The sequence below is a fragment of the Giraffa tippelskirchi genome, chromosome 6 (assembly GCF_054371585.1).
Source record: "Giraffa tippelskirchi isolate mGirTip1 chromosome 6, T2T-mGirTip1v1.2.pri, whole genome shotgun sequence".
Taxonomy (NCBI): Eukaryota; Metazoa; Chordata; class Mammalia; order Artiodactyla; family Giraffidae; genus Giraffa; species Giraffa tippelskirchi.
Genome location: NC_137280.1, coordinates 66,998,236 through 67,025,389, shown reverse-complemented (window position 1 = coordinate 67,025,389; position 27,154 = coordinate 66,998,236). Strand labels below are relative to the sequence as shown.

General features: G+C 46.5%; 1 protein-coding gene across 1 annotated transcript in view; it reads left to right on the top strand.

The window, feature by feature from the left end:
* Positions 1 to 26,601, top strand: part of ADCY8 (adenylate cyclase 8) — a 225,441-nt gene extending 198,840 nt beyond the window's left edge. The window contains exons 14-18 of the mRNA XM_081505325.1: positions 7,357 to 7,515; positions 19,423 to 19,569; positions 23,050 to 23,142; positions 24,047 to 24,161; positions 26,095 to 26,601. Of these exons, the coding sequence (XP_081361451.1) occupies positions 7,357 to 7,515; positions 19,423 to 19,569; positions 23,050 to 23,142; positions 24,047 to 24,161; positions 26,095 to 26,582 (1,002 nt within the window). The 3' untranslated portion in view covers positions 26,583 to 26,601. The remainder of the gene's footprint in view (positions 1 to 7,356; positions 7,516 to 19,422; positions 19,570 to 23,049; positions 23,143 to 24,046; positions 24,162 to 26,094) is intronic.
* Positions 26,602 to 27,154: the final 553 nt, after the last annotated feature.

Sequence of the window (27,154 nt, the reverse complement as noted above, 5' to 3'; positions counted from 1 at the left end):
GGTAAACATTCAGGTTTGGGGATTTTGTGTTTTGGCTTTTTTTTTTAATTTTTATTTTCTATTGGAGTATGGTTGAGTTAAAATGTTATGTTAGTTTCAAATGTACAGCAAAGTGATTCAGTTATATATGTATCTATTCTTTTTCAAAATCTTTCCCCATTTAGGTTATTACAGAGTATTGAGTTCAGATAGTAAAGAATCTGCCTGCAACTCCTGAGACACAGGTTCAATCCCTGGGTTGGAAAGATCCTCTGGAGAAGGAAATGGCAACCAACTCTAATATTCTTGCCTGGAGAATCCCATGGACAGAGGAGCCTGGTAGGCTACAGTCCATAGGATCACAAAGAGTCAGACATGGATGAGCAACTAACACACACACAACACACACAGAGTATGGAGCAAAGTTCTCTGTGCTATACAATTGTTGTTTGTTTCCTAAGTCATGTCTGACCCTTTTGCAAGTCCATGGACTGTATAGCCCACCAGGCTCCTCTGTCCACAGATTTTCCAGGCAAGAATACTGAAGTGGGTTGCTGTTTCCTTCTTCCTTGTTGATTTTCTATTTTAACTATAGGTATGTGTACATGTCAGCTGGGTGGTGCTAGTGGTAAAGATCCCCCTGCCAGTGCAGGAGACATAAGAGATGTGGGTTTGATTCCTGGGTCGGGAAGATCCCCTGGAGGAAGGCATGGCAACTGACTCCAGTATTCTTGCCTGGAGAATGCCATGGACAGAGGAACCTGAAAAACTACAGTCCATAGGGTCACACAGAGTAGGATATGACTGAAACAACTTAGCATGCATGCACACACGTGCATGTCTATTCCAAACTCCCAATTGGGCTTGAGGACCATCCTAACCAAGGTTCCAATCCCACCCTGCCTCCAAGAAGTTTGTGGCCTTCTCCCTGACTCTCTGTTTCCTCTTCTTTAAAATAAGATAGTAATTCCTGAATAGGGCTGTTTTGAAGAATCATTTGAGATGATTGTATGTAGCATTTTCAGCCCTGCCTTTCAGAGATAAAGGAAGCACTTCATCGTTGATTTGTCCTGAATAGATAAAGTGCCTATAGTATTGATGCCACTTCCTCGTCTGCCAGGATCTGGGGCGGGCACCATGGATAGCCTTGTACAAAACCCCATCCCTAGCCCCCCGGCTTACTGTCTCCTGGAGGCGATGCAATGTGGGATGTGCTATGAGTGGACCAACCTTGTCCAAGGACCTCAAGAGTCAGAGAAGCAGGAAATTATTCTGCGTGGAGCATCATACCAGGCTTCACCCAAGATATGTCACCTGTTCTCCACAACCAGTAGGATTTCTCCATGCGGACACGGACCATGAATGCAGTAACACTCATCACTTTCTGCTAGAGCCAGGCCCTGTCTGCTTCACTGCTGTGCTCTGGATCCCAGTCCGTCTCTCTGTGCGTGTACTTCAAAAAAAAAAGTAATCAGGAAAGGAAAAAACAAGACTATCAGCCAGAGTAGAAATAGAAACATACCACTGAGAAATCACCATGGAGACAGGGAGGGAACGAATCCTGAGAAACCAGGGATGAAACAGCCAAAACCCCAGGCAGATAGAGATCCATACATAAAGTTATTTGTAATAAAGCGGGATGGTAACATGTTGTTGTTTAGTCAGCAAGTCATGTCTGACTCTTTTGTGACCCCATGGACTATAGCCCACCAGGCTCCTCTGTCCATAGATCCCCCAGGTAAGAAAACTGGAGTAGGTTGCCAGGGGATCTTCCCAACCCAGCAATCGAAATTGTGTCCCCTGCTTGGCAGATGTATTCTTCACCACTGAACCACCTGGGAAGCCCAATGGTAAAACGTACTCAGGGGGACAAAATAAATAAAACTAAACTTGGCAATCGAAGAAAAGGAGGCAAGAGTTAACATGTATCAGCCTCCTACTATGTGCCTGGCACTTCACCTGTATTATCAATCATCTCAACAACCTGAATGGTCATTACAATGAATCCTGTTTTACAGATGAAGGAAGTCAGGCTACTGAGCTAGAAAGGGAGAGAACTAGAATTCAACCCCAGATCTGTCTCCAGAGCCCACCTTTCCACTTTCTCGATCGGGGAAAGACAAAAAGCACTGTCTGTGTATCTTCACAACACCAAGGGCATTCAATCCTGCAATATGACCTTACCTTACTTTTCAATTTCAGCTGAAACACTAAGCCAAAGGTCAAAGTCTGGCCATTGGCAGAATTCCCCTACTTAGGTCTTTCTGATTTTCTGTGAGAGCTGGGATCATGTTCTCCACATCCTGATGGCTTCTAGTTATAGGGGAGAAATTCTTCATCTGACATGCAAATGACAAGCCATTTGAGGGCTGTGAAGACAGAATCAGACAAGACAATCCTATAGAAAAGCGTACATATACTCCATCACATGGGTTTTAAACTGACAAGTGAGAAATTCTCAGAGATTTCTGAGAGAGCCTAAGTTCAGAATGGGGTGGGGGGGGTAGTCCTCATTCTAGAATAGGAAGGCTGTTTCTATCGTCGCTGTCACCTTAAGGATTACTCTGTGCCTCTTAGTGCCTCCTCAAAGCCCTTCTGAAATTCTGATTCAGTTTATTCTATTCTCTATTTGTCCTGTAAAAGCAGATAACCTCATCTCATGAAGAATATGAATAAAGTAAGAGCAAGTAAGTGAATAGTGAGGGCCTGAGTACTTAAGTGATATCTAACTATTTTCTTTTTTATTTTTAACCTTCAAAAGGTTTTTTAAGAGATTTGTTTTTGATGTGGACCATTTTTGAAGTCTTTATTGAATTTGCTACAATATTGTTTCTGTTACATGCTTTGGTTTTTTGGCCGCAAGTCATGTGGGATCTTAGTTCCCTGCTGCTGCTGCTGCTAAGTCGTTTCAGTCGTGTTCGACTCTGTGCGACCCCATAGATGGCAGCCCACCAGGCTCCCCCATCCCTGGGATTCTCCAGGCAAGAATACTGGAGTGGGTTGCCATTTCCTTCTCCAATGCACAAAAGTGAAAAGTGAAAGTGAAGTCGCTCAGGCGTGTCCGACTCTTCGCGACCCCATCGACTGCAGCCTACCAGGCTCCTCCATCCATAGGATTCTCCAGGCAAGAGTACCGGAGTAGGGTGCCATTGCCTTCTCCGTTAGTTCCCTGACCAGGGACTAAACCCACACCCCTTGCATTGGAAAGCGAAGTCTTAACCCGTGGGCCACCAGGGAAGTCCCTCAAAAGGTTTTAAAATGACACAACTACATCCCATAACTGTAGCAGTTACAGATGTAAGCTTTGGAGTGGGGTAGATATTATAGATATTATTCAAACCTCAACTCTGCCACTCTGTAGATAAGTGACCTTCAGTGATTTATCTAACTTTCTGCGTCTCCATTTTCTCCCCTATAAAGTGGGTACGATAGTAACAGTTTCTGTAGGTTTGTTGTAGTATTATATGAGAATATAACTGTAATACACCTCTCCCAGTGATTTGCGCCTGGAGTAAGTGCTCAAACATTGTGAGCTATTAATATTTTGCTTCGGAAGCAAGAGTCTGAGACAAACAGAGAAACTGTTATCATCCATCTGGTCCCAAGGCAGCGGCAGAGACTCAGGTCACTTGAGGTCACAAAGTCAAGAAGGAGAACCAGACAGAAACAGGGATGCAAATGCTCCAACTTCCCGGTCCATGCCCTCTCCACCACGTGGTGCTGCCTGTCTGCTAGAGGGTAACTTTCTGCAGAACTGCATCACCTCGAGCATCATTTCATGATGCCCATCAGAGTCCTGTTCATCCGGATCAAGTTCGTCCACTCCTGGGTCTGGTACCTGCTCCCACTGTGTTCCCTGGTGACTCAGAGGCCCTCTATTTTTATTAAAGGCTGAATAATCCCCACTGATGCCTGGTACATAGCAGCATCCTGGTGGAAGCATGTGTAATTGTACATCTCCAGAGTGATGGAGGTGGTTATGTAACTGAATAATTGGGAACTCTCATCCTGCACATATGTGAAAGCAATATGCCAAATACTTCCTCCTCCTCTGAGCCAGGTGAACATCCCAAACGTTGGACAGAAGAGAGCAGACAGCCAGGTGCTCCCATCTCGTGCCTAATTCATTGCACCCCTGAAGTTTGGGCTTGGCCTCAGCTCTCCTTTCAGAACAGAGGACATCACACCAGTGCACAGAGATACAGATTAATGAGGTCAGGTCTCTAGTCTCTTACTTCCGGGTCTGATAAAGATAGGCACTGGGATTGTGCAGCTTAGAAAGACCCAATGCTTGGGACCAAATTATTAAATTTGCATCCCAGTAAGGCTCCTGGAAGAATAGGTGACCTTGAGATGCTCAACCTCCCGGACCTGCCATTTCTTTACTTGCGAAAGGAAAAGTCTAATAGCTACCTATTAAGAGTTGGAGAACAGCTGAATGAAGTCATGTACATAGAGTATAGGGGTTAAGAGCCACAGCTTGGAGTCCAAATGCCCTGAGTTCAAAGCCCAGCCTTTATTTGTGAAACCTTGGGCACCTGACTTTACCTTCCTGTGCCTCCGTTTCCTGAGCTATAAAATGGGCATAAAAAAAGTACCTGCTTTCTTGAGCCATAGTGTGACTAAAAGACTTTCAGTATGTTTGAAATGCTAACTACAGTGCCCAGTTCAAGACAAGGACTCAGCCTGTGTTAATTATCATTCTGTGTTAAGAGCTTGGCACAAAACATATAAACAATGTTTGTTAGTTCCTTTGGTACTCTTTTCTTTTTTCTTTATAAAACTCAGAAATTTGTTTCTCCCAGTGGAGGATAGGAAGTCCAAGACCAAGGTGCTGGCAGATTCAGTGTCTGGTGAGGAGGGCCCACGTCCTGGTTCATAGGCATCTTCTCACTACATCCTCACATGGCAGAAGGCACAGGGACATCTCTGGGATCTCTTTTATAGACATTAATCTCATTCAGGACGGTTCCAACCTCATGACCTAAACACCTCCCAAAGGCCCCACCTCCAAATACCATCACATTGGGGGTTAAGATTTCAAAATATGAATTTTGAGGGCACACAAACCCTTGGTACTGTTTTCATGTAGCCAGTTCCTAAATGGTTTGGGAAGGGAAATCAGAATACAAAAAGTTGAAAAGGATTATTCATTTGCTTTATCTTGAAACTCAGATACAATGCAAGTGAAAGTATTAGTCACTCAGTCATGTCCAACTCTTTGTGACCCCATGGACAGTGGCCCACCAGACTCCTCTGTCCGTGGAATTCTCCATGCAGGAATACTGGAGTGGGTAGCCACTCCCTTCTCCAGGGAATCTTCCCAACCTGGAGATGGAACCCAGGTCTCCCACATCGCAGGCAGATTCTTTACTGTCTGAGACACCAAGGAAGCCCCTCAGATACAATCAGTTCAGTTCAGTTGCTGTCATGTCCAACTCTTTGTGACCCTATGGACTGTAGCACACCAGGCTTCCCTGTCCATCACCAACCCCTAGAGCTTGCTCAAACTCATGTCCATCAAGTTGGTGATGCCATCCAGCCATCTTATCCTCTGTCGTTCCCTTCTCCTCCTGCCTTCAATTTTTCCCAGCATCGGGGTCTTTTCTGTTGAGTCAATTCTTTGCATCATGTGGCCAAACTATTGGAGCTTCAGCTTCAGCATCAGTCCATCCAACGAATATTCAGGAATTTCCTTTAGTACTTGACTGGTTTCTCCTTGCAGTCCAAGGGACTCTCAAGAGTCTTTTCCAAAACCACAATAATCTAACAATAATACCACAGACACCATGACCTACCAGGTGTGATTGTTGTAAACACTTTGAAGATTGTTGTTGAGGTCTTTTTAGCCTTAGAATATTTCTCTCTATGAATGTGCCTTCAAATTATTGTGTTAAAAGACATTTGGAATAATTCCTCTCTGTGCGGTTATACCTGTAGGTTTGCTTATTTGTTTGAGCTTTTAAAACTTCCATCCAGCTTCATAATTAAGTAAAATATTTCCATGATTCAAAAGTCAGGTTTATAAAACAAGATATAATTTTTAAAGTTTAAATGTATCCCTATTCCTTCACCCCATCTTCCTCATCTCATTGTAATGATTTTTTATGTTTTTGTACTTCAATTTTTAATAAATAAGGAAATAGAGAAATATATAGATATTCCCTTTCCTTAGATTGATGATAACAAACTGTGCATGTATTTCTCTGCCTTAGATACCAACCCATCAAAGTACATATAGAGAAATATTCTTTGTTTCTTTTTATAGCTGTATATAAGTTTATTCAACCAAAATGAGCACTTGGATTGTTTCCAGCTTTTGCTATTAGAAATTCTGCTGAAAGAATAACCTTGCACCTCTGCCTTTTCATATTTTTGCCATCCACTGAAACTTGCACATAAGACAAAGAAAAGAACTAGCTGAATTTTTTTAAGCCCTTGAATTCAGGGCGTCTAACCATGTGTTTAATGGTGCAACATATTGTTCATTTCAACAGTTAAAGACTTTGAAATAATGACATTACCAAAAGCCCTCATAAATATGGTTTGTGAGATTTTTTAGAAAGGAAACTGTCCATTTTCCAATGAAAAGAAATGCTAAGATGGGAGAGAAATTGGGGAAGGGTGGATACATGTATATGTATGGCAGAGTCCCTTTGCTGTTCACCTGAAACTATCAAAACATTGTTAATCAGCTATACCCCAATACAAAAGATAAAGTTTTTAAGAAAGAGTAACAATTTTAAAAAATTAAAAAACAAACAAGATTTTAGGAGAAGAGGGAACTAATAGGTATTAAATACCTACTGTGAGTCATATGTTCTAGCTATAACTTCCTAAATACTTCCTGACCCAGGGATTGAACCCATGTCTCCAGCACTGCAGGCGGATTCTTTACCACTGAGCCACGGGAAGTCCTTGTTGTATATATTAAAGGCATTAATAAATATATTCCTTAGAAAAGTTCCTGGCACCATCTAATGAGCACAGCCTACGTGTTAGCTGGTTTTACTACTGTAATTTATTTGTCGAGTCAAGAAATATTAATGGAACACACCAGCCCCGTGCCAGGAACATTGCTATATGGTAAGGATGTGATATTGAACTGGGGAAAGAGCCCTGACCTCACAGCACCTGCAGTGTGCAGTGGAGGAAAGAAACAATGACAAAATCCTAGGTGCCACAGTGCTAGGAAGTGGAGGTGCACAGCCCTGTAAAATCTACTCATCTTCTGATCTTCTGGTGTCAGGAAAAAGGCCTCCTGAAATATTCAGCTTGGGCTCTGTTTCATCTGGGAGGGTTCCAGAGAAACCCTGTCCACCTCCCACAAACGTGTGTCTGAACCCGTTCCTTCCCTTTCTGTCCGCTGAACCACAGCTGGAGTACACGGCCCGCCTGGACTTCCTGTGGCGAGTCCAGGCCAAAGAGGAGATCAACGAGATGAAGGAGCTGAGGGAGCACAATGAGAACATGCTGCGGAACATCCTGCCCAGCCACGTGGCCCGCCACTTCCTGGAGAAGGACCGGGACAATGAGGTGAGCCCAGGCTCGTCTGGCCCCTGAGGGCGGGCGGCCGTGAGAGGGGCCTCAGTAGGACACACTGATCCCAAGCGCTCAGAGGGCCCCACTGTCCTCACGTGAGCACAGAGACCAGGCCAACTCCCCAGCGCTCTGAAACATGCATGTGGCCTTCCCAGCTTCTGGTACCTCATCTGTAAAATGCATGTAATAAGTTCGCTAGTGCAAGACTAAGTTGGAATTTTAAAGTTTTACATAGGTGTGTGTATATATATACATATAGAAATCCAACAATTCCACTTTGGGGTTGTGTAACCAACAGGACTGAAAGTAGGGTCACAAGGAGATAGCTGTACATTCATATTCATAACAACATTATTTATAATAGTGGAATGCTGGGATCATCCAAGACTCCATCAAAAGATAAATGGATAAGCGAAAGGGGGTCTGTACATACAGTGGAGTGTTGTGTGTATACATACAGTGGAATGTTGTTCAGTCTTTGGAAGGAAGTAGATTCTGACACATGCTGCAACATGGATGAAGCCTGAAGACACTACAGCAAGTGAAGTAAGCTTAGCCTTTGACTACAAAAGGGCAGCCTTGTCTGAGCAAAGCAAACTAAACCTTCCTGTTGTCCAAGTCACAACAAACACTCAAAAAGTATTTCTCAGGCACAGACTGTGCAATAAACATCTGAAAGGCCCTGGGACACTTCTGGGGGATTAACTAGACAAGGGCTTGCCATCGTGTAGCTTATATTCAAATGGGAGCAGACAGATAACAGCCCAGTACAGAAGCACACTGTGAGGGCATGGCTCTGATGGGTGAACAAACGTTACCTGCTAGTAGCAGCTGGCAAGGGCAGGTGTGATCAGGGCAGATGCCCACACCTTACCTGCGACTGAGTGATAGGAAGGACCAAGTCATCCTAAGAGAGTGGGGAAGAGGCAGGACGATCCAGGAAAGAGAGAACAACACAAGCAGAGACACGGGGTGAGGATGAGCTTGGGGTGCCCATGGAACAGGAAGGCTGGGCTAGGGGATTGTCTCAGTTCCCCAAGGCTGTTATAATAAATACTGCATGACTTAAAGCAACAGAAATGTATTCTCTCACAGTTCTGGCAGCCAGAAATCTGAAATCAGTGCAGTAACATAACCATGCTTCCTCTGAAGCCTCTAGGAAGAATTTTTCCTCCTCTTCCAGCTTCTGGTGACCTCAAGCACTCCGTGGCTTGTGGCCACATCAGTCTAATCTCTGCCTTAGTCACATGGCCTTCCCCCTCCTTATAAGGGCATGTGTCCTCTTTTCCTATGAGGACACCAGTCATTGGATTTAGGACTCTCTCTCTCCAGTATGACCTCATCTTAGCTTAATCACATTTGCAAAGACCTGGCAATGGCACCCCACTCCAATACTCTTGCCTGGAAAATCCCATGGACGGAAGGGCCTGGTGGGCTGCAGTCCAGGGGGTCGCTGGGAGTCTGACACGACTGAGCAACTTCACTTTCACTTTTCACTTTCATGCATTGAAGAAGGAAATGGCAACCCACTCTGGTGTTCTTGCCTGGAGAATCCCAGGGACAGGGGAGCCTAGTGGGCTGCCGTCTGTGGGGTCACACAGAGTCAGACATGACTGAAGCGACTTAGCAGCAGCAGCAGCATTTCCCAATAAGGGCACATTCTGAGATTGTGGAAAGAAAGAAAGGGAAAGGGAAAGTCGCTCAGGCGTGTCTGACTCTTTGCAACCCCATGGACTGTACAGTCCATGGAATTCTCTAGGCCAGAATACTGGAGTGGGTAGCCTTTCCCTTCTCCAGGGGATCTTCCCAACCCAGGGATCGAACCCAGGTCTCCCACACTGCAGGCAGATTCTTTACCAGTTGAGCCACATGGGAAGCCCAGGTTGTGGGGGGGACATGAATTTGGAACACTTCCCATTCCAAGGATGAAGAGTGACAAGTGATGTGAGAAGAACCGGGGCCAGGGCCGGGCAGTTGGGTCTTATGGAGTAAGGTGGGCTTCCAGGCACCCTTTTAAGTGCTGTGTGAGCCTTTGGAACGTGTGTTACCTAATCGGACCGACTGCTAATAAGAGGGTGGATAAGAGACCACAAAACCAGAAACTAGTTAGGAGAGCCTAAAATAGCCCAGGAAAGGGTCTGATGGGGAGGGCTAAGATGTAGCAGTGAGCTGGAAGTGGATGAATCCCAGGTACCTTTATGAGTTGGAATCAACAGGACTTGATAATGGAATGGATGTGAAAGGTGAGAAATGGAAAAAAAAAATCAAGCCATTCGGTTCATCCTCTAACCATCTAGAAAAAAGTAACTCAAGAGGGAAATAAAAGATGCTTTTAAAGACCTGAAGGGTTATCACATGAGAGGGACTGACCTTGCTCTGTGAGACTCCAGAGGGCAGACCCAGGGCTGTGGGCAGCCCTCAGGGGATATCTCTGTATTCGGTACTATGTAAAACCTTATGGTGATGGAGCCATCAGGCTGTGAGACCCACAAGAGCAGGGACAACATCAGCCTTGGTCACCACTGATCCTTGGGCCCTGGTGCCCTTACCCTGTGGTCTTGCTCATTAAAGGTTTGTGGATGAACTAGAATGGTGAGTTCCTTTGCTGCAAATTTTTAAGTGGTGAGAAGAAAGTCCTTGCCAAGGACACTACAAAGGCAAGGTCAGTTGTCTGGGAGACCAGACCAAGACAACCCTTCCACTAGAGAGTTTCAAACTGAGTCAAACAGGGGATGAAAAACTCATAGAACAAAGATCACAGACCGGCTGATTCTGAGACAGATCTGACCAGCAAGCCAGTGGGCTGGGACAGTGGTCATTTGTTTGTTTTGCTTTTTTGTTTTAATTGGTAGATTCGATGCCTTTAGACATGGAATGGACTCTCCAATTGATCCATCTCTACCCTGACACTTATGTTACCTGCTGGACCTCTGAAAACATTTGGGGTTGTGACCCCTGCCTTAGGGTAGAATTAGGAGAGACCTACAAGGTCCATTTCCTATCCGAGCCTCTGCAAAAGGCCAGTGAGAGAGAAGCCAAGAGCATGAGTCATCTGCTGCTTGAATAATCAGCTCTTGATGAACTCATGCCCTTGAGAGTCTGTTGGATGCAGATTAAGGCACCAAACACCCTCAACAGATGGAGTTCTCTGGAATTGGGTTCAAGTCTGGTTTCCTTAGAGCTCCCTAAGGTCAGGGACTTTGTTGCAAGAGCTTCTTGAGGAAGCCAAGAAAGTGAAATGTCGCTGAGCATCAAGCGCGACCACCAGAAGGAGCAGATGGAACGCTGGAGCCCTCGGAGGGAAGACCCACAAACAAATGAAAGGAAAGCCACCTGTCAATCAAGACACTAAAACAAGGAAGTATTTGGAACCAGTGGGGAAGAACAAGTACGCACTGGCTGACTTCAGCCTGAAAGGAAGGAAACCAACCAGAGATGCCCAGACCCCAGGTCATCAGCGATTATTCGAGCCAAACCCCCACTGAGAAAAATAAAGGTCAGGCTCAGCCTTCATCACATGGATAAGACATTCTCAGTAGAAAGTCTTGTCAAGTTCATTTGTGGTTTTATAAATATTTAAACAGTCTGCACTTGGCTAGGCTTAAACAGAGAAAGTTTTCACATTGCCTGGAAGACTTCACGTTAGGATGCCATATCATTTACTGAACACCTACTGTGTGCCAGGTACTGAGACAGGCAACTGGTGAAAATGATCTTTCATTCTATTCACAACCTGAAGAGGAGAGTTCTGTGACCCCCACAGTAGTGATGAAGAAGCTACGGCTCAGAGAGGTCCATGGTGTGCCTCTGTTTATTTCAGCAAAGCCACGACTCTGATCCAGTCCCTTGAATTTCTTCCATCTGTGCCACGTTACCCCTTACTGTGCTGCTGCCATGGTGCCCCAGGAGTTTGTCAAGATGAGGGAGTGTGTACATGTGTGTGTGATGGTTATAGAAGATGTCTATGTGGCATGATTTATACTGTGTAGGTATCTGGAAAGATTGGGATGTGTGTATGGAAATATGAATGTATGTGTGGAAAAACTTGGTATTTATGTGTGTCTACGTGTGCATGTGTGTGTGTAGGAGACACAGGCAGAGTGGTGTAACATGTGAAGGGGTAACAGACAGAGACAGGACAGCTATAGCCTGCAAGAATTCCCGATTTCATGCTCTGTTTCCATAAGAGGCATTTTTAGCTTCTTCTCTTGCTGCAAATCTTACCGTGATACAAACCTATGAATATCTGCCTGGGGACATTCGTGACTTTGGGTCCCAGCTTTCAGAGGCGAGGGCAGTGCTCACAGATATGGGCAACAAGGCAGTAAGAATGATTCTCCCCATTTCATCGATGAGGAAACTGAGGCTCAGAGAAGTAAAGGAATTTGCTCAAGGTCACAAAGCTAGTGTGTAGTGAGCTGGAATTCAAGCCCAGATGTGCACAACATCCAAGCCAAATGGTGTGCTTTTTCTCCTGCACTTTGCTGTTTAGGGTGTGAGTGGCAGAGACAGGGGAGCAGTGACGAGAAATGATAAGCCACCCAAACCTAGGGCAGTTGACAGAGCCATGCCCTCTGGAACATCCTGTCCGAGTCTGTTCCGGCTGTGTCACCCACGCAGAGGTCCTGGCAGCTTCTGCTATTCCGCTTGACTTTCGGCTTAGAATAGCACTCAGCACACCAGGCAGGGACTCTCTTGCTGATAAGGCCAGCTGGGCTGGGTCAGCAGTGTCAGGCAGGTTCTCACTGAGTCCCAGGAAACCTGCCTGCTCATCCCAGCTCTGTTAGAACTTCTGAAAGGACAGTGACAAGGGCAGTTGTCTCAGGTGCTGGACAGCCCATGCAGCACAAATTCTACCTCTGCCACGAACTAGCTGTGTGACTCAGGGCCGCTTACTCAACCTCTCTGAATACATTCTGTCATCCAACCGAGGAGGAAATAATGCCAACCTTGCTGAACTGGCATGAGAATTAAATCGGGTAAGAAGAACACATGAAGTGCCCAATGTGGCTGGCTTTAAGTGGGGCTCAGGATAGAAGAGCCATTTGGTATATTTGAAAATCCGATGCCTGAACTTCAGTCCTGGCTCTTCCTCTCACGACTCTGTGACCGTGAACAAGTGGCGAACCTCTCTAGACCTCATTTTCCTCATCTCCACAGTAACAGGATCCCCCAACTTTACGTATAACATTTACATGAGTTATTACACATAAAGGGCTTAAGTGGTGCCTGGCACATTTTACAAGCCCTCTGATTCTTGCTGTTGTTATTTCTGAAAATATGAGTCATCATTACTTTTTTCTACTCCCAGCCCCACCTCCCACCTATTCACTCGGTCATTCATTCCCCAAGGATTTCTTGAGGGTCAACCATGTGCCACATGTTATTCTAGATCCTGGGGTTCAAACAAAGAAGAACAAAGAAGACAAAGTCCTGCCTGATATGAGCCACGTGTTTTTCTGGAAAACAGACATTAAAACGAATGGATATATAACATAGTTATATATTAATGTCAATGTTCTATGAGGGTGGAAGAAGCTGAGTAAGAGAATTGTTGTTGTTGTTGTTTAGTCATTAAGTAATGTCTGACTCTTTGTGATCCCCTGGACTGTAGCCTGCCAGATCCCTCTGTCCATGGGATTGTCCAGGCAAGAATACTGGAGTAGGTTGCCGTTTCTTCCTCCAGGGGGATTTCCCACCCCAGAAATCAAACCCACGTCTCCTAAATTGGCAGGCAGATTCTTTACCACTGAGCCACCTTGGTATCCCCGAGTAAGAGAAAAGCACGTGTGAAAAGGGGGCATTTACATGGGAGGTTCCTGGAAGTTCTCTCTGAGCACATGGCATCTGGGCTGAGACCTGAGGATACTTACAAGGCCAGGAGGTATCAGACACTGTTTCTCCCCTGCAGAGAGGTGACTTAACTTAGTATAAGACACACAGGGCTTTGAATTAGACAGGCCTGGGCCAGTGAAAAACCAGACCCGGTTACCTGGGCAAAATCTTCATCTTGGCTTCTAGGTAGGGGGCAGAGGGTGGAGCATGCAGGCGCTCGAATCCTCTGCAAAGCCCAAACTTGCACATCCAGCTAGAAGAAGGTGACAATGAAACAACAATAGCCTTTCTATACTCATCAATCCCTCCGCAGTGTACCGTGTTTTTATCTTTCTAGAACTCAAAATAGAAAGAAACAGATGGCACACTCCGAGCGGTTGATTGGAGCAAGTCGAGTGACAAGATGTCTCTAAAGGTGTGGACAGGTGTGGGCAGGTGGCTGGAGCTCTCCCATGAGCCCCTCCAAGCACCCCCACCCTCTTCTACCTGCTCGCTTGGAAAGGGAGGGGGCAACCTGCATGGGTCACGGCGGTGACCTCGCAAGCCCTCTGACACCCAGCTGAGGGTCATCAACTGGGGACGCTGGGCTGGAGATCCAGGAGCGGGGGAAGGAGAATGAGGTCAGTATATTTATTCCTTTGGTTCCCTCCCTTGGGATCCATCTGAGGCTGCCTACATCCCCCACAGAAACTGACAGCTCCTCCCAAGGCCGCTGCTGGGCCGCCTCCAATGTCAAATCAACATCCTTGTCTCTGGCTCTTCTCATCCCTTTGAGCCCAGGAGGATGGCAGCTTAACTGCCACAGCTCGACTGCCACAAGCCCTGTTTTCTTGAAGGATTTCTTAGGGGAACCTTATACTTGACCCTCATCTTCCTAGTTAAGCCCTTTATAAATTGTTGTCCTTTAGTCGCTAAGTCATGTTCGACTCTTTGCAAGCCTGCCAGGCTCCTCTGTCCATGGGATTTCCCAGGCAAGAATACCGGAGTGGGTTGCCATGCCCTCCTCCAGGGGATCTTCCTGACCCAGAGGTTGAACCCACATCTCCTGCATTGGTAGGCGGGTTCTTTACTATTCACCTGGGGAGCCCTTTGTAAATTACCCTCCTTGAATTATCTTAATTTGAATGTGCCCGTTCTTTTCTGTTGCGTCCCTAGTTGAAGCCACAGGGACAAAGAAGTGGGTAAAGCCCCGTAGGGTCAATAGTCTTGGGGACTGGTACCATCCCAGGCCTGAAGGGTCAACGCATAAAGCAGTTCCTGGGACCAGTGAGAGTTGTAGCGCTAGGAGAGGGCATCTTGACAGGAGCCAGGCCCTCAGAAGAAGACAGCCACTGCTGACCATGGTGCAGAGGATCAAGGAATGTCACACGGAGCATCTCAGGGAAACCAGGGCAACAGCAGAGCAGGCATGAGCATCTCCTCCACCCCCGAGGGACCTGAAGCAGAGAACTTATCTCCCTGACCAAGGCCACAGGACTACATCTGCAGGGTCATTGTCTCCTCTCTTCACATGTTCCCAACTTGGCCCACTGAGGAGAGAACTTCCTGTGCCACCTTCCACCCTCTGGGGCAGTGCTAAGGAGGGGGTCTCATCATCGCCTACCCCATCTTCCCCGCCCTAGTGGGTGTGACTGGGGAGACCAGAGTTGTTGGACCACTGTGCTAATGGCTCGTGAGTCCCTCAGTCTTTCTTATTTCCTGTGGGACCTGTCTGTGCCCAAGACAAAGAAGTTCTGTCCTTCCACTTGGCCAGCCCAGTAGTGCAGAACCCTCTTGCTACCCACTAGGATCACAGAATGTGACTATGTTTGGAGATGGGGTCTTTAAAGAGATAGGGTAGGGTTCTCATCTAATGTGCCAGGTGTCCTTACAAGAGGAGGAAATTAGGACACAGATACACGTGTAACAGACCTCATGTGAAGACCCAGGGAGAAGAAGTCCATCTGTAAGCCAATGGAGAGCAGCCTCAGAAGGAACCAACCTAGCCCACACCTTGACCTTAAACTTCTAGCCTCCGGCACTGTGAGAAGGCAAACTGCTGTAGTTTAAGCCACTCGGGCTGCAGTACTTTTTTACAGCAGCTTGAGCAAACTAATACAACAGGTAATTGAGCAAACAGAGATTTTCTTTCTCTCCAAATCACAGCCATGCAGAGGATGCGGTTCTGTAGGTTTGCTTATGCAGGTTCTCAGACCCATAAAGCAGTCAGGCTTCTCCTGCAGTATCACTCCGTTGTTCAAGGCCAAGGTGAATGACCCAGCCTCAGAAAGCTGTGTACCATGGCTCTGCAACTTGGCTACAATCTGCACGGCCCCCCAACCAAACCCAATCCAGCTGGTCACCAGCCACCTCTGTGCTTTTGAATGAAGACTAGCAAAACCATCCATTCAGATGTACCCATTCTTAAAGCTCAAGTCAACTGATCATGAATCAGGGACAACCTCTTTCTCAGACCAAGGGCATAAAAGGCAGAGAAGGCAAGTCCAGGTGTGCTGAGTGGGGAAGACCCTGGACGTCTTTCACTCTGGCTCTTCTACTGCCAACTGCATGATCCCAATGTCTTAAGTCATCCATGTCTCATTTTCCTTATCTGTAGAGTGGGTATAAAAACTGTACCTACTTCACACAGGATTAGTGCAAGGATTAAAGCATCGGATTCATATGAAAGTGCTTTGTAAAGCTTTAACATTTCCTACACAGGCTAAGGGGGCCTTCCCTGGTGGCTCAGTAGCAAAGAATCTGCCTGCCAATGCAGGAGACCCTGGTTCAATTCCTGGGTCAGGAAGATCCCCTGGGGAAGGAAATGGCAACCTACTCCAGTGGGGTTTCTTGCCTGGAAAATCCCACAGACAGAGGAACCTGGTAGGCTACAGTCCATGGGGTCACAAAGAGTCGGACACGACTGAGCGACTTCACTTTCACTTTAGACCCTGTGTGAGGCATGTATGACATTGCAGGCATCCAAAAACTACTAACTGGATGATTTGAACACGTTGAGATGAATGGTGTGGAGTCCCTGCCCTTGCGTAGTCCACAGGTAAAGGAAGAGAGGGACATTAAGACAACGTACACGGCAAGGGCTCTGGTGTATAGTGACCCAGGTGCCCACAAGGCCTGAGTCAGCCTCCCATCCCTATCGGTGAATCCGGGAAGTTTTGCAGGAAGATATGATACCTAGGTGGGTAGTGAAGGCAGAAAACTAGAGTTAGCCTGGTTAGGGAGGCTCACTGCAGGGAAGGAAGGACATATTCTATCAAGGGACAGACCGTAAAACTGAAAGCACTGAAGAGGATGTGTCTTTGGCTTCTTCCAGAAGCATTCCTTGAGACGAGGGTTCGCGTGCAAGTATTTTGCTTGGAGGTGGTTCCAGGAAACCCACCCTGGCAGACAGGAGAGGAAAAAGAAAGGTAGGGAAAGGAAAGGAATCCGATCTTGAGGCGTTATTAGACTAGTTAGCTCTGTGGGTGACTGGAGCAGAATCTCGGTGGAGAACCTGAGAAATGGTGTAGAAAGCGTGCCTCAAAGTTATCTGGCCTAAAGGATGAAAGTGCTGAGGACTCTGTGCTGGTGTCCTTCCGGAATCTGTTAAGAGCAGCTCCTTGCGGGGGCAGGGAGTGGAGGGGGTGGGCATTTGTTTCCTGGAGCTTTCGGCCTGCAGCTCACATGGGCAGAGTGCCCTCTAGTGACCAGAGAAAAACTCCGGGCGAAGAAACTCGAGGCCTGGCTGACTCAGAACCTGGGGAGAGAGAACGCGCCTACTGCATCCGCTATCGTGGGCATATAGGAGTACAGATGCTTCGGTGTTTCTGGAACACAAGGTCCAACACAGGAAATTGCAAGCCGTGAAGCTGAAGAGATAGGCGGAGGCGAGGGCAAGAATATGTGATTATAGGTCATGCTCCTGTGTTTCAACTTTGTCCTGAGGACAGTTGGAGGGTTTTAAGAATGGGAAGGGCATGGTCAGTATCGTATCTTTGAAACATCACTACGGTTGCCATATGGGACATGCCTTTGAATGTTCTGAACTGTTCTTTGGCCAGTTCTGAACCCAGGAAGAGGTTCTCATATTAATAGTCAAGGGAGGGACTTCCATAGTGGTCCAATGTTTAAGACTTTGCCTTCCATTGCAAAAGTTGTAGGTTTGATCCCTGGTCAGGGAACTAAGGTCCCGCATGCTGCACAGTGCAGGCAAAACAAACAAAAAACCTTATAGCTTGGACCGTATTTAAAAAAAAATTTTTTTTTGATTGTTAAAAAAAATAGTCAAGGAGGAAAACAGGAAGGACCTGATAGAAAGGAATAGTGAGAGGATTACAAAAAATATGTTGGAGGCAAAAAGAAACCCAGCTAGACCTGGCAATTTATTGGATCTGAATATTATGGGAAGAAAGGGTCAAGGATGACTCTGAGGGTCTCTAACTTGGATGACTTGTCAATACTGGTGCCACCAACCACGTCAGAGAATGAAGACACAGGAGCAGGTGTAGGTGGGAGGACATGCAGTCAGGTGCAGCACTTATAATTTGAGGAATGTGAAGGCAACCCAGCATGAAACAGAGAAGCTTGAAGCCCAAGGAGAACTGACTTGGAAATGGGAACCTAGAGACTCACATGTGAATGCTGGTGAAAGGTTGAGAGTGAACAAGATGGCCCAGGGTGTGCATGCAAACTGTGAACCTTGCAGGGGGTCAAGGACAGAACCACAACAACAATCACCAACATTGAAGATAGTAGATAAGCCACTAAATAAATAAATGAATAAATCCTTGAAGGGCCAGGCACAAGGAAAATGGATGTGGTATAACTGGCACAGAGAAGTCGAGAGACCTACGAACTTGGGTGTGATCATCACACCAGTTCCCAGGGATGCCCAGGAAGTCTTGGACAGAGATTGGTGTAGTAATGTCCTCACTTTAGCTGGCAATCTGACCTTCCCTAGATTCATTTCATGCGAATGGACACAGAGTGTGAACAGGCACTAGCGATAGCTAGTTTGAGAAGTTAGGATGGAGATGGTTAGTTACAAGTGTCTTCAGCATCCAGAGCACCTTGCGCTTTTGCTTATCAGAGGCACTTAGAGAAAGTGGAAGGGGAGAGGAGAAAGAAAGAAGAAAGGAAGGGATCACTATAGGAGGACGAGGTTGAAGAAGTTAGAGGGGGATCCAGAGATGAGGAGGAAGCATTGATATTCATCAGGAGAAGGGAAGATGCATTGTCTGGAGTTGAAGCCAAAGAGATGAAAATACAATGAATGAGATGATTGTATGAGTAAGGAAAGTGAGAGCCTCAATGTTCTCAATAGCATATCAGACAAGACCGTCTACTGAGAAGAATCAAGTGGAGAGTGAAGTTAAGGAGAGTGATTAGAGCTGAGAAGGGCCACTGAGAATAACAGAAAAGGAAGCTGACCAAGGACAAAGGGATGCGCAGGCAGAAATCTGGGCCCGGCTGAGGCTGGAGACCATGAATTTACAGATTTTCTCTTTTTCTCATCATAGTTTTTTTTTTTAATCCTCATACAGTACAATGTATTTTTACGATACAATGCAAAAATTACTTTTTAAAATTTATTTATTTATTTTAATTGGAAGATAATTACTTTACGATACTTTGATAGCTTTTGCCATATGTCAACATGAGTCAGCCATAGCTTTGGCACTTAAAATTATCAATTGATCTTAGAATAACACACTAAAAAATGTTTTGGAAACAAATTCAACACAAAAAGCAAAAAAAAAAAAAATTGTGAATGTTTAGTAATTAAAAAACAGTTTTTTAGTAAACATTTGTCATTCATGCCTATTTACATGGCATATTAAATCATTATACTCATTTTATGTCAATTTTTAGGCTTCAGTTAAGTTCAAGTCAGTGAAATTGAGACCATGAATTTTCAATGGTCCCAGTCCACATGGTGACGATGCTAAGGTGAGATGGTGTCAGGGCCCGTTCCCTGTCCTCTCTGGGTACCTGTGCATGGCTGCAGATGCACCTACATAGGGACCATCACTGCAGAACTTTACCTCTGAGGACTGTTTCTGGTTCCTTCTGTGTCTCTCTGTCCAGGAGCTGTATTCTCAATCCTATGACGCGGTTGGGGTGATGTTTGCCTCCATCCCGGGGTTTGCAGACTTTTACTCTCAGACCGAAATGAACAACCAAGGAGTGGAATGCCTCCGCCTGCTGAATGAGATCATTGCTGACTTCGATGAGGTAAACGGGAGCCTCAGAAATTTACAATCGCGAATAAGCATCCTTGCTGTCCCAGCGTTGTGTTGTTCATTGTAACCAATGTCTGCACTTACAGAATTCCAGACTGCGTTACAGACACAGACATGTGTCGTCTAACTTCATTATCACACAAGATAAAGGCGATTGTTTCTCCTGGAGGACCAGGAACGTGAGCTTCAGTGAGGCTAGGAACTTAATCCAGTGTCACACAACCAGCAAATGGCAAAACCAGGACTTGACTGGAGGCCAGCGCTACAAGGCCCTGACATCACAGAGACGGGGCCATTTCTCCATCTGCTCAAATTGCCAAAGATAAAACCATCAATTAGCATTTGCTCACAGACCTACACAAAATATAAACACACCCCAGATGGTACTTTCTTCTTCTAGTTTCCAGGAATGGGGGAAATACTCATGCTGTACTTTACATTAAGTACATTAAGGCTTTGCAGGCGGGGGTCTTCTCCTCCTCACCACCCCCCAGCTTGACGTAGGACACCCATGTCCATCCACATGCCTAAATCCGAGATGGGAAATTTCTGAGCAATTGAAAAGATGTCAGGGAAGAAGCCAAGCAAAAATGTGGGTTCAGCTGAAGTCCAGCCTCCTCAGCCTGATCCCCCAGGGAGCTCAGGGCTATAAATTAAGGTCCACCTTAAAGCAAGGCTTTTGTACACCTGTATAAGTCAATCATTGGCCATGGGCCACTCCGGTGGTGGGGGGTTGATCTTCCAGGCATTGCCAAGAAGAGGGCTCTCAGGGGTATTCCCCAAAATGGGTATAATAGTACACTGTTAGCAGCCAGCCCTAAGGCTGAGCCCATGAAAGAGAGCTGAGCTGGGTATCAACAGCATCTACCCCACCACCCTAAACAAAGCTTTCTCCCTTAATCCCCACCATCCATCTAGAATGTCCTGTGGAGTCCTGCTTCTTACGAGCTCTTGGATACCCCCTTCACCATCTCACTATCAAAGTGGCCCTTTTCCTGCTTTAGGCCATATTGTTTCTCATCTGAATGACTACAGTCACCTTATCATTCACGCAGATGCATCTGACTATCAGCAACCACCAAAAGCAAGAGTATTTCATCAAATTCCTTTGAAGCCTAAAACCCCTTGGTGGCTTCTCTTTGCCGATCTTCCCAATAAACAGAGGTAGAAGACAGCGTCTCTGCTGGTAGAGATGTAGGTTTGAGGAGGGAAGTTGGAAAGACTAAGAGAAGGAATCGGTCCTTCTAAGGGGTTTTAGCTCAGGAGGAGCGGGGGGGGGGGGGGGCAGAGGAGATTTGAGGAGAAGGTGAAAGAGAAGAAAGAGGAGAAGCTGAGATGAGAGAGCGGAAGAAAAAGAAGAGGGCAAAAGGTGAGGAAGAAGAGAAGCCATGGAGGAGAAGGAAGAAAGAAGAGAATGTAGTCAGCAGGAAGGAAAAATAAGACTTTCCCTGGCTTGCCAACCCCAAGCACCATCAGCCTTCCTCACATGGGTCCTGGGATCGTCTGGACATGCCTTCCTTCTTTGTTCTTTGGAATTTTTTTTTTTTTTTTCACACAATAACTTATTTATTTGTATTATAGTCTATTATACTATAACAAGAAATTATTAATGAGACAAATATATAATGAACTTCTGCAAGACAACAAAAATGAAGTGCAATAGATAGATGGACAAAGTACATGGTGTTTATAATAATAACTGGAAAGTTTGGAGATTTGTCAGATCGCATATAGACACTGCTTGGATGAAGCAGATAATATATTGTTACCTAAAGGATATGGCAAGTAGTGAAGATACACATTGGAGAGACCAGCCTCATTTAGAGAGAAATGTGAGCTTTGGGGATCCTAATATTAAAGAAAATACTTTACCGTTATTACCAACAGTGACAAGTCAGATTGCCTTCTTTCTCTGGGTCCAAAGAGACCCTCTAGATTCTGCCTTGATTGAGCTCCAGCCAGATACCCTTCAGTAACTGTGTTGCTCTTCTTGCTGATGTAATTGCCACGGGAACCTGGCTCAGAGGAAGGAGGACCATTGCCTGGAGCACACGCTCCAGGGCTGGGTTTGTGATCACCCAGTGGCAGGACTTCTTATCCCCAACCTCTGCCTCATCGAAGGCTGAAGAGTCCCTCACAGCTCAGTGCTCCTCACAGAGAGTTAATAAAGGCACTGATAAGGAACACATTATGGCTCCCGATGCTCTTAGCTGCATAGTGGATGTAAAACGAAGTAGCGAAGTCTCCTAATCAACTTTTGAGGAGGGGACAGCTTTGTCTGGACTGGAAGTTGGCCTTCAGCCAAATAGTTCTGAGGGTTTCCCAGGTGGGGCTAGTGGTAAAGAACCCGCCTGCCGATGCAGGAGACATAAGAGACACGGGTTCGATCCCTGGGTCAGGAAGATCCCCTGGAGGAGGGCAGGGCAACCCACTCCAGTATTCTTGCCTGGAGAATCCCATGGACAGAGGAACCTGGCAGGCTACAGCCCATGGGGTCCAAAGAGTTGGACGCGACTGAAGCGACTTAGCAGCCATGCATGCAAGTAGTTCCTAAGAGAAGAGAGGAAGGAAATTCCCTCTCCTGCAAGAATCTGGGGAAATGCAATTGTAAGAAGGCAGAGGGAGGGAGGTGGGCAACCAAAAACATGCCAAAATCTCTGAGCTAAAATATTAATAGTCAAAGGGCTGCTAAGAGACCAAACCTGCTTAGTGGCATCTGAGGATAAATGTCAGATATTAAACTGGGCTGAGGACAGACACCACTCCAGCCACTTTCTGTCCTGGGCACAGTTAGCTTAAAGTGGCTTAACTTTAGCTTAAGAAGTGAAGTTACTGCAATACAGTAACCAAGTATAAGGGTTTCCCTGGTGGCTCAGTGGTAAAGAATCCACCTGCCAATGCAGGAGACCGTGTTTTTGATCCCTGGGTCAGGAAGATCCCCTGGAAAAGGGAATGGCAACCCACTCCAGTATTCTTGCCTGGGAAATCCGGTAGACAGAGGAGCCTGGCGGGCTATAGTCCATGGAGTCGCACATGACTTAGCGACTAAACAACAATAACAACAAACCAGGTATAGACTAATGGCGCCTTAGACCAGGGTGCTGACATGAAATGCTGATTTTAAATACATGCTGACAGTAAAGCCAAAAGGAGGTGTTGATGGATTTCGGAATATTTGCTCTTCTTTCTTTAATCTAAAAAGATAGATTTGTTTCCTTCAGAGACTCATAGAAACTGATCTAGTCCTTAGAGTATCTGGTCACACCCGTCTGGGCACCTAGCACTTAGCATGTGATCAATAAACATGTTGACGGCCTGGATGTTTGATTCTGAGAAGGGAAAGTGGCTACCTCAAGGATGCTAACCCAGCCCGAGGTGGTCCTCACCATGAGCCAAGGGCTTGTTTCCAGGAGCCCCAGGCTGCTGGAAGCACAAGGACCAGGACTGACACTGTTGTCTGGGTCTGTTTCAGCTGCTCGGTGAAGACCGGTTTCAAGACATTGAAAAGATTAAGACCATTGGTAGTACCTACATGGCCGTGTCGGGCCTGTCACCTGAAAAGCAGGTAAAGGAATGCTCTGGACTCGACCACACCCTCCGGCAGGGACCTCATTGTGGTCATGTCGCTGAAGGTGGGAGAGTGGTGGGCTGTCAGCACCAGGAGACTTGGGGACTGGTAGCGAGAAACTCTGCTAAGTGGACCTTCCAGGTGTGTGATGTATTTGTTCCCCATGTAAGCAGGATCCACTGGGTGAAATGATGCTTCTTTATGATTGAGAAGCCTCTAGGCTTCACTCTGAACCTCACTGTTCACTTGATGTGCAAAATCAGGACCGAGAAATACTGATTATGACTCAGTTCTGGGTGTTATTAGACCCCTGGCCCCAGCCTGTTTTCTTATTCTTATTTTTGTTTTCTCCTCCAAAAGTAATGATAACAATAACTCCACTTTTTAAAAAAATGAAAGTCAGACTTTTAGAAAATTTTTATGTATTTATTTTTTTGGCTGCACTGGATCTTTGTTGCTGCGAGGAAACTGAGGCTCAGAAAGCAAATGTCTATGTGAAACATCTCTTAAACAGACACTGTGAGTGCTTCAAAGGAAAGAGACACGGCTTCTAGATTGGCAATATCACATATATGAACATAGGAGTGTACACACACACACACACACACACACACACACACACACACACACACACACCTGTGAGCAGCATCCACCTAAACAGGCAAGGGTAAGGGTAGGGAATGGAATCTGAGAGTCACACATATGACACTCTCTGGAGCAAATCTCCTGGCACCTTGTGATTCTGGACACTTATGACATAGGTGTACAGGGGCTCACAACCTGGTTACTTCCCTTGAAGGGGTGTGTGGGTGGAGTTAGGTTAGGACACAGACCAGACCCCTGCAGCAGAAATGATCCTGTTTGCCCCGTCGAATGACTTCCTCTCTCACGTTCGCTGCAGCAATGCGAGGATAGGTGGGGGCATTTGTGCGCCCTGGCCGACTTCTCCCTCGCCCTGACTGAAAGCATACAGGAGATCAACAAGCATTCCTTCAACAATTTCGAGCTCCGGATTGGTGAGTAGCAGCTGGAAGGCTGGCTGGCCTCTCTCCCGTGCCCTGGGCGTCGAGCCAGAGGAGCTTTTTCCCGCAAGAATACAGCAGAGCCAGTGACCTGGCCAAGAACAGGCCTGTCTGGGCTTCTTCTTGTTCCAGATGCTGGAAACAGGGGAAGCATTCTGGCCTGTGTGCAGAAATACCAAGCAAATGATAGACCATGGCTCCCCCCTCCTCCAGCTTATCTGGAATCCCACCCATGCAAGGCCTTGGGTAGAGAGAAAGCTAACTGTCAATCATTTCCCTCTGTCTCATCTGATGCTGGGGGGTCAATGAATTGCCCTGTGGTTCTTCTGGGTATTTGCCTTGAGCCAAAAGCCAGGACTCTGTTCCTGAAGATGTCAGATGCTGACTTGAACCAGGGACATGCAGACAGCATTAGAGCTCTTGACTCGGCATCCTTCGGGCTTTGGGACACCCTTGTGCAAAACAACAACACAGTACTCACAGCATGTGACAACAGTCACTTACAATTTGTGTAACTTGTTAATTTTTTCTGCATCTCTACTGAGCCTGGGGGGTGGCAGGCGGGAGCAGGGCTCCTAAAGCTCAGTCTAAAAGTGAACGTGTTAGTCGCTCAGTCATGTCCAACTCTTTGGATCCCATGGACTGTAGCCCACCAGGTTCCTCTGTCCATGGGATTCTCCAGGCAAGAACACTGGAGTGGGTTGCCATTCCCTTCTCCAGGGGATCTTCCCAACTCAGGGATTGAACCGGCGTCTCCTGCATTGTAGACAGATTCTTTACCATCTGAGCCACCTGGGAAGCCCAATCTGAAAGCCCCTGCTTAGTCCACATTCACATAGTATAGATGGGTAAACTCCGGTCCAGAGAAGGGGAGCAACTAGCCTAAAATCACATAGCCAAATGGTCTGCAGCTCCAGGATTTCCTTACTGAGACCAGTGACCTTCTGGGGGCCAGTGTGCAATCTAAAGACAAATGTTCTTGCAGTCCTCATGTCTTAGACATCCTCTGGCTGGTGTGCCATTTTACTTTCTTGATTCTGCTTTAGTAGCTTTCAAGTATAAAAGGTCAAGTAATACCCATGCCTGACTTGTCAGGTCTATGGAATGCCTTTGTTCACTGGAATAAAGCAGTGATATTTTATGTTTTGATCGATGGATGGGATATTCAGGGCTTGTCTCCACATTTTTCAGTGGCCCTACATGTCCTTTCTGAAATCATTGAACACATGATCGAACCAGGAATAAAAAGCAGAACTATAGCCCTGAGCAAAGGCTCCAAAATTTCAGGAGATGTTGCTGAGATTAAGGCCAACCCATACTTTACACTGGAGGCATAGTTTGGAATTTGGAAAATTATGTTTCCAATGGGATTGGGCACCTCAGTTTGTGTTTTGGGCCTGCTGTAACCAGCTCTATGACTTGGGCAAGTCTTTTAAATACTCTGGGACTGCCCTGCTCTGGTGGTCCAGTGGATAAGACTTCACGCTTCCACTGCAGGGGGCACAGGTTCAATCCCCTGTCAGGGAATTAAGATTCCAAATGCCTCGAGGTGCGGCCCAAAATTAGAAAACAAAACCAAAACTCTTTGAGTGTCAGCTTTATCCTGTATAAACTGGGTTTTATATTGTTACCCCATAGTAGTAAGATGAGATGAAAAGACGTGGCCCAGTGGTAAAGAATCTGCCTGCCAATGCAGGCAATCCAGGTTCAATCCCTGGGTCAGGAAGATCCCCTGAAGGAGGGCACGGCAACCCACTCCAGTATTCTTGCCTGGAGAATCCCAGGGACGGAGGAGCCTGGCGGGCTACAATCCATGGGGTCGCAGGGTCAGACATGGCTGAGCACACACACACACGCACACACACACACTCCCAGGCGGAAGCGGCTCCCTCTTCTCTCATCTCTTGCTCCTTTGCTTCCCTCACAGGCATCAGCCATGGCTCAGTGGTAGCCGGCGTCATTGGCGCTAAGAAACCACAGTACGACATTTGGGGCAAAACCGTGAACCTGGCAAGTCGGATGGACAGCACGGGTGTCAGCGGCAGGATCCAGGTCCCGGAGGAGACCTACCTCATCCTGAAGGACCAGGGCTTTGCCTTTGACTACCGAGGGGAGATCTACGTGAAGGGCATCAGCGAACAGGAAGGGAAAATCAAAACGTACTTTCTCCTGGGAAGAGTCCAGCCCAACCCTTTCATCCTGCCCCCCAGGAGACTACCCGGGCAGTACTCCTTGGCTGCGGTCGTCCTGGGCCTCGTCCAGTCCCTCAACAGGCAGAGGCAGAAGCAGCTGCTGAATGAGAACAACAACACGGGCATTATCAAGGGCCACTACAGCCGGCGGACTTTGCTGACACCCAGCGGGCCAGAGCCGGGAGCCCCAGCTGAAGGCGCCGACAAGTCCGAGTTGCCATAAAAGCATTTTCTTTGTGTTTCTTTTTTTTGTATTTCTTTTATATATAAAATAAATATACTAATAAAAAGGTTTAATTTTTTTTAGAACAAGGATGGTTTCGTTGGTCTCTGGATGCTCTAGATTGAAGACACGATCTGAGTTTCTCTCCCGTCACAGACATTTCTTCATCATCTCTTATAAACACGGTTTATTGGGAAGTGAATATAAGTAAGACCTTGTCCTTGACCTTCAGAGGCTCACAGTGGAGTGTGAAAGAGGGGCCTGTAAACAGAGACTCAGTATAGTGGGATCTGCATAAAGAACCGCTGTCTGTAGAGCACTTGTCATGTGCCTGGTAGGTGATAATTTTAATGGATAATATTCCTATAAACCAATACATAATACTCTGCTTTAGGAGTATTTAGGGGCTTCCCTGGTGGCACTGAAAAGTGAAAGTGAGGTGAAAGTGAAAGTCGCTCAGTCAGGTTGGACTCTTTGTGACCCCATGGACTATACAGTCCATGGAATTCTCCAGGTCAGAATACTGGCATGGGTAGCCTTTCCCTTCTCCAGAGGATCTTTCCAACCCAGGG